The sequence below is a fragment of the Mytilus trossulus genome, chromosome 8 (assembly GCF_036588685.1).
Source record: "Mytilus trossulus isolate FHL-02 chromosome 8, PNRI_Mtr1.1.1.hap1, whole genome shotgun sequence".
NCBI classification, from domain to species: domain Eukaryota; kingdom Metazoa; phylum Mollusca; class Bivalvia; order Mytilida; family Mytilidae; genus Mytilus; species Mytilus trossulus.
Genome location: NC_086380.1, coordinates 18,122,657 through 18,130,327, shown reverse-complemented (window position 1 = coordinate 18,130,327; position 7,671 = coordinate 18,122,657). Strand labels below are relative to the sequence as shown.

Below are 7,671 nucleotides of genomic sequence, written 5' to 3'. Positions count from 1 at the left end.
TAAAAGGAAGAACTATAAATAAACCACCAAACTTCCAAGTACATAGATGATCAAGGAAGAATTATATTTTTTTAAGTTATAGTTTTTTTTTTATTAAATTAACTTAACAAAATACAATGTTGATACGGAAATATTTGTCTTAATAGTAATTTGTGAATACCATGCCGTGAGAACGAACATGTTCATTATACTTTGTTGGGCGGTTTTATTCATGTATAAGCTTGGTTTGAATTGTTTTTCACTAGTCATTGTTTGGGCCCTTTATATAGCTTGCAGTTTGGTGTGATCCAAGGCTCTGTGTTGAAGATCGTACTTTGATCTATAATCGTTTACTTTTACAAATTGTGACTTAGATGGTGAATTGTCTCATTGGCTCATACCATATCTTCTTCTATCTATTAACGAGAACTTTATACTTGCTCGAACAATATAAAAAAGAAGATGTGGTATGATTGCCAATGAGACAACTCTCCAGAAGAGACCAAAATGACACAAAAATTAACAACTATGGGTCACCGTAGGGTATTCAACAATGAGCTAAGCATATACCGCATAGTCAGCTATAAAAGTCCCCGAAATGACAATGAAAAACAATTCAAACGAGAAAACTAACGGCCATATTCACGTAAAAAATAAACGAAAAGCAAAATTTCAGCACATAAACAAAGTTCATTTCATTTTGTTTTGGTACATATTCTGTCTTGTCATTTCCTTCAATTCTGATTCCAAAAACTATGTTCATCTTCAACCAGTCTTTGTTTCAAACACCAGACAGGCATGATTGATTAAGTTGGCGTAGAGTTTGAAATTATTGAATAAGGATCTAAAATTCATAAGAGAGATCCAAATGTAAAGATTAACGATATTATACATCAAATTAAAAGTTGTGGGAGAATTTCAGTCGACACCAAAAGGATGATGATGTTCGATGGCTGCTTAACGTCCAGCGGTAGGTTAATATGCACATTCAGGACGAGAATATGTTGAGGTTGGTATTATCAATATAAACCCAGCTTTGTACTAGACCGACACGCTAAGCCTGATTGAAACGTGATAGTTCACAAGTTAACAGTTGCAAGGAATACAAGTTCCCTCACACAGACACAGTATTCTGACTCCGAGCCGAAGTTTTTGGTCTAGCCCCCTGGAGTGCGAACCAACAACCTCCCGCACTCAAGGCGTACACGCTAGTACGAGGCCACTAATTTTAAAGTTTTTGGTTTTAGACGCCCGCGGAGTGCAAACCGTGCATGAAATTCATTTCTTTAAAAAAAAAAATGTAAAGTATTAGTGTTCGCTGGCTAATTCGCTAGGTTGAGTGTGGTTAGTGGCCTAGTTGTTAAATAAAGATGACCAGTACACACGAAATTTCTAAAATAGATTATTTTTGTTAGTCACTAAATATGTTTCAAACAATTTTAAGCAACGTCGAGGTTTTCAGTTGACAGGTTTTTTTTTAAAAGGGCTCGGTAATGAAACTGACAAATATTGTAAGCTTAATCATAAAATGGTGCAAAGAAAGATAACTGAATAATATTTGTATGTGTTGAAAATTTCTTCCTTTACACATTGTTTTTATAAAGTGGATTTATGAATTCTTTTATTTCAAAATACACATCTTACTTCAAGTTTATTTATAAAACTAAAAGACAAGCATAGCACGAAATTGGCGATTGAAATCCTTTTATATATTTCATATACAATACAGGAATATACGTACACATATATATGCATACAGCTAGCATCGTACATACATAATAAATAAACTAACAAATAAAAGATATCATATTATTAAATGTACTAAGACTGACTTGTAGTATATTTGAAATGAATTACGTCCATGTCAAAGTCTGTTGAGTATATCAAATCCGGACTAGTTAATACATTTGTGTGAGAGAAAAACAATACATACAATGTAAGTAACCACAAAAAATAAGTCGTTATTTTATATGATAAATATGAAATACTATGACTATAACAACATGCATGTTTGTAAAACTGTCGAATCTGTAAAAAAAAACATTGGGAAAATATTAACGCAAGCACCATTTTTCGAAACAAATTGCGTAAATTAAAAACCACAAACGTCACATTCTACAACCATCAAATAACTCAATATCAGGTTCTACAGTCTTTTGAACCACCTCTTTGCTACAATCTCGGGATTTTTATGTCGTATCATAACCTGAAATAGTACAAAACTTTCATATAAGTATGATCGTACAAGTTGGATAACTAGTAATCATTTTGTATGATGGCAAAAGATGACAAAAGAGAATACTTTAAGTATTATTTGACTTTCGTGTATAAATATATTGAAATATATTCGTGTTAACATTTCTACAAATACCCTGTAATATTGACCATTTAAAAAAAAAAGAGCAAAACGATGGGTTTCACATGTGGACAAGGATCTGCTAACCCTATCCGGAGCATTTGAGCTCATCCCAAGGTTTTGGTGGGGTTCGTGTTGCACAGTCTAAAGTTTTATTTTTGTCTTTTGTGTACTATTGTTTGTCTGTTGGTCATGACGTTGTTTGTTTATTTACAGCTAATGAGTTTGAATGTTCCTTTGTTATCTTTCGCCCCTCTTTTATAATTTTAGTTTGAAAGGAGTAGGTTCAGTAAGACCCCTTTTTGGCCCCAAAATTTAGCAGTTTTACAAAATAGTGAAAATATAATCTTTTAGCTATTTATTAGAAAGTAGAATGCTTCTGTTACACAAATATGGGCTGTGTTTGTCAATACAATGCACTTATATCGAGTACTAACATTATTAAACCATGCTAAATTAATGAAATCTTTACAATTTTAGAATTTAAGTTAAATTTTAGACGGTTTCCGTCTTAAATCAAAAGTGGTCGCATTCGTGGTCATTCATAATATTGAAATGCAAGTTGTATTTGATGATAATACATAACATATTTAAATGATGAGGATGAACACGGATGCGGCCACTTGCATTTTTGATCCAAAAAAAATCTGAAAAGTGACGATTTTTTGGCATATTTAATTGATAGATTTTTCATATTTAAACTTTTTTAACGTTTTTAATGACTTAATCAGTTTAAAGCTTTCATCTAAACTAATTAAATCAATTGAAATAGACACTTGTTTAAAGGGTGTCCAAAATGTATCGTTACACGAACCTGAAATTTGAGTAAAAAACCAACCCTTACCGGACCTACTCCTTTGTCATTGTCATGAGATTTAATTAAAATTCGCGTGATCAGATTTTGCCTGTGTACTAGCCCGACGAAATAAGCAGGATTGTTACGATGTTAGTACTATGTTATGACACTATATGGCATCCATTAGGAAAGACATGTCTCCCTATCTGGACACCTTATTCTGACTCTGAGATGATGACCATTAGTTGCTTATACTTCTAAATGATGCGTTTTTATCGAAACAGCAGCAACCACCAATGTTAAAGTTGTTTGTTTGGCCTCTTTTTCTCGCTGCGTGTATTGGTTTGAAAATGTGTCCACGATACCATCGAGGCGGTTCTAATTAAAAACATGCTATATGTATAGTTATTTTTATGCCCCATTTATGGACAATATGTTTTCTGGTCTGTGCGTCCGTTCGTCCTCTCGTTCGTTCGTTTGTCTGTTCGTCCCGCTCCAGATAAAAGTTTTTGATCGAAATAGTTTTTAATGAAGCTGAAGTCCAATTAGCTTGAAACTTATTACACATGTTTCCTATGTTGTGACCTTTCTAATTTTAATGCAAAATAAGAGATTTTCCCCCACTTTCACTATTTACATGCAAAAACGAGACTAGTCTTACCAGAACAAGTTCCTCGCCTTCTCTCCCTCTGATCATCGTCGTAACAGTAGATTTAGGATCGTTTGGTGTCTGTACTAACCAAAACCAAGTTCCTCGCCTTCTCTCTCTCTGGTCATCGTCGTAACTGTAGATTTAGGATCGTTTGGTGTCTATACTTACCAGAACAAGTTCCTCGCCTTCTCTCTCTCTCTCTCTGATCATCTTCGTAACTGTAGATTTAGGATCGTCTGGTGTCTGTACTTACCAGAACCAGGTTCCTCGCCTTCTCTCTCTCTGATCATCGTCGTAACTGTAGATTTAGGATCGTTTGGTGTCTGTACTTACCAGAACAAGTTCCTCGCCTTCTCTTTCTCTGATCATCGTCGTAACTGTAGATTTAGGATCGTTTGGTGTTTGTACTTACCAGAACAAGTTCCTAGCCTTCTCTCTCTCTCTGATCATCGTCGTAACTGTAGATTTAGGATCGTTTGGTGTCTGTACTTACCAGAACCAAGTTCCTCGCCTTCTCTCTCTCTGATCATCGTCGTAACTGTAGATTGAGGATCGTTTGGTGTCTGTACTTACCAGAACAAGTTCCTCGCCTTCTCTCTCTCTCTGATCATCCTTATAACTGTAGATTTAGGATCGTTTGGTGTCTGTACTTACCAGAACAAGTTCCTCGCCTTCTCTCTCTCTGATCATCGTCGTAACAGTAGATTTAGGATCGTTTGGTGTCTGTACGAATTTAATCTTACCATCCTCATAAGTCGCCATCATCTGACAAAATAAAATAATGATACGATTGATTGATTGGTTGCTGGTTGCTTAAAGTCCAACGGCAAATATTTCATGCATGGCCAGAACGAGTGTACACGAGATAAGTAATATGTAGGAATTTGTTTTGACTTTTTCATTTGATTAACGACTTTCCGTTTTGAATTTTCCAAAGAGTTTATTATTTTTGTGATTTTACTTTTATATATTGCAGTCAGCAGAAATGAATGGGAGGCCGTGTGTATGCGAAACTGCAAATCATAATAAAAAGTGCATACATTACATTTCTTTTATTCTACATGATTGTTCTCTACAATTTATAATAACATGGATGTTGGAACACCTCTTTTTTTAGATTTTTTTTCTATTTTAATTAATATGTGAACGTTGTGTGTTCTAGGGGTTTTAACTCCTCTTTTTAAAACGTTCAAACATATGTTTCAAATATAATCCCTTGAAATCAGAAAATATTAAAAAAATGAATACTATCTTTTCTACCTTTAACCTCACATTCGTTAAATTTAATGGTTTGGCACTTTAATAAACATTTGACCGGGTGATACATGTACATATACAGTTACGTTGCCCTTTCAATATTGATACATGGTTTATCCTGCAGGTATAAATGTATTTATGGTCTGTAAATGTTTTAAAAAATTAGAAACACTTTTGACTGCATTATTTAGTATTTGATCACTTTCTTACGTAATCAACTATATGTGATCATTTACATATCATTTAACTAAGATTGAGTGTTCAGTGATTTTGTCATAATTTTGATCATACATGTATGTTGTTCAATGTACTTTTTGTTATTCCACTGATGCAGATTAAAAAAGGAGGAGATAAAAACTCGGCTGCAAGCTACATGTGTAGCATTATATTTTAAAAACAACAAATACTCTAGAATCTAAAATATTAAAAGAGATACTAAACTATCATACATTTCTTATGTAAGCATAGCTACAGAACCGTACGCGTAGTTCTTAGGATGTTATTATATTTTTTGAAACTTTACGGACTCGAGCGCAAAAAGTAAAACAAATCAACACCACAAGGACCTACGAGCTATGGTTCTGTAGCTTATGTAAGTGCTGCCAATGATCGTTAATATTGGAAATTCAATACAGAAAAAATGAAATATTTATTTTTTTGCGATCGATACGTTGCTACTAACTCGATTTATCAATTTCTAAATACTATTATTTATTTAGTCAATATGTATGGATATAAAAAAGATGTGGTATGATTATCAACGAGACAATTCTCCGCAAGAGACCAAAATAACATAGTTATTAACAACTATAGGTCACCCTACGGCCTTTAACAACGAGCAAAGCCCTTACCGCATAGTCAGCTATAAAAGGTTCCGAATTGACAATGTAAAACAATTCACACGAGAAAACAAACGGCCTAATTTATGTACAAAAATTGAACGAAAAACAAACATATAACACATAAAAATATGAATTACAGGCTCCTGAAGCCGGCATTACTGTATAAAACCAACCTTTCCTGGTTCTCCGTTTTCTGTTGTCTTGTCTTCCTCTACATTTAATTTAACTACGTCCTCTCTTTTTCTAAACCCAGCATCCACATCTATTTTGACAGAATCGTCGTTGATAGTTATTGTTTGGGTTGGGGAGCCAGCGGAAATCATTTTTCTCACAAGGAAATTCACACCTATATTGTAAAGTAAAAGTAATAAACGTTTTAGGAGTGTGCTTCTTAAATATACAAAACTAAAAGTAGCAAAATCATTACAAGTACCAAGAATCATTATTACGTGCATTTATGCATTTTCTTTAAATATCCTTATGGAATATCCGTTCTCCATGTTCTCTTGTTCGGGAATGGTGTACCCACAAAGTGCAGTAGCCGCCAAGCACCTACACAATGTACGTAACAGTTACATGCTGGAACGTCCGAAAAGAGCAACTACTTATACATGTACCAGGTTTGCGAAAATAAAATTGACCTACACAACTAAAAGACTGAATTCTATTGCACAAGCAACCTATGCGAGTGTTGCCTTGTATTTAGTATGAAATTGTAGTGGTCAAAGGTGTTGTGTTATAATAACTTTATGTGAATTTAATATTATTTATGCCAAAAAACATGTACATGTATTCCTACAATACACTAGTCCCGAGATTACTCTTACGTCCAATGGCTGTTTTGCCAGACAAGCTGGTCTTTCAAAACAGCTGTTCGATGTCAGAGTATATACACATGTATAAGGTGGTTATAAAAAAAATAATTGACATATTTAAACGGGACAAACATCTCAATAAATTGATATAATTTATTTATCAAAATTTGCAATATCCTGCGTCCTGCTTATATTTCAACATGTTCAATTGACCTTCACATTTCATCCTATAAATATATAGTGTAACAGTTGTCATTTGTTTTCACTACAGACTTTATTGTCAAGATTATGTTAAGTGTTTACATAAGACAAACGCGAATGTCATGTATATAAAACAAAATATTTAAAGAATTGAAATCGGTTTCAGCTAAATCATTATATCGTGTTTTTCGAGGTTTATATCTAGTAACAAGTGTCGGCATCAGCTGTACATTGTTTGTAAACATTCCCATTGAGTTCCGCTTTCTAAAAATAGCCGCTATGTTTACATTTGATACTTACCAACATCAGAAAAGAATGCATCAATATTCTCATTCTTGTAAAGTTTCCATTTTCCTTCAAATTTACTTTTCATCTCATCAGTCGCCATTTTTAATGATTACAACCTTTTTACTGTGAGATAACTGCAGTGTCCCTGGTCATGGATCAATGGCAGATTGAAACGGCCTTGAAAAAGTTCATAATTTATAAGTTGTTTATGACGAATGTCGATTATTCATATCATGTAAAATAATGCAGTGGACACATTGTATACATGTACGTGACAGATTAATAGAACGACTAGTTTTTTGAAATATTATGTAATGAGCCCATTGGCGAATGTTTCACTAACATATTAAGAAACTTTTAATTCATTAAAACTGATTCATTATGTTTTAAACGATCTATTTGGTAAGGGAACGACAGTAGGGAAGGGGCTATGTTTTTTCCTTAAACAAATATTCTGATCCCTATAATTTGATGGCGAAAAAAAT

The 7,671-nt window shown here is 33.6% G+C and overlaps 1 protein-coding gene across 1 annotated transcript; it reads right to left on the bottom strand.

Moving 5' to 3' along the window:
- Positions 1-1,745: 1,745 nt before the first annotated feature.
- LOC134680648 (fatty acid-binding protein, adipocyte-like) lies at positions 1,746-7,398 on the bottom strand. The gene is made up of 4 exons (XM_063539775.1): positions 7,199-7,398; positions 6,056-6,228; positions 4,438-4,548; positions 1,746-2,185 (listed from the first exon to the last, which is right to left on the bottom strand). Exons 1-4 carry the CDS (start codon positions 7,284-7,286, stop codon positions 2,126-2,128), a joined length of 432 nt encoding a protein of 143 aa, XP_063395845.1. The 5' UTR covers positions 7,287-7,398; the 3' UTR covers positions 1,746-2,125.
- Positions 7,399-7,671: the final 273 nt, after the last annotated feature.

What these genes read in the sequence shown, in the direction of transcription:
- LOC134680648 (XM_063539775.1), bottom strand. Translation starts at nt 7,286, where the DNA reads ATGGCGACTGATGAGATGAAAAGTAAATTTGAAGGAAAATGGAAACTT. An exon ending in TGCATTCTTTTCTGATGTTG is followed by an intron (nt 6,229 to 7,198) that starts GTAAGTATCAAA and finishes TTTACAATATAG; the next exon opens with GTGTGAATTTCCTTGTGAGA. An exon ending in AAAACGGAGAACCAGGAAAG is followed by an intron (nt 4,549 to 6,055) that starts GTTGGTTTTATA and finishes TTATTTTGTCAG; the next exon opens with ATGATGGCGACTTATGAGGA.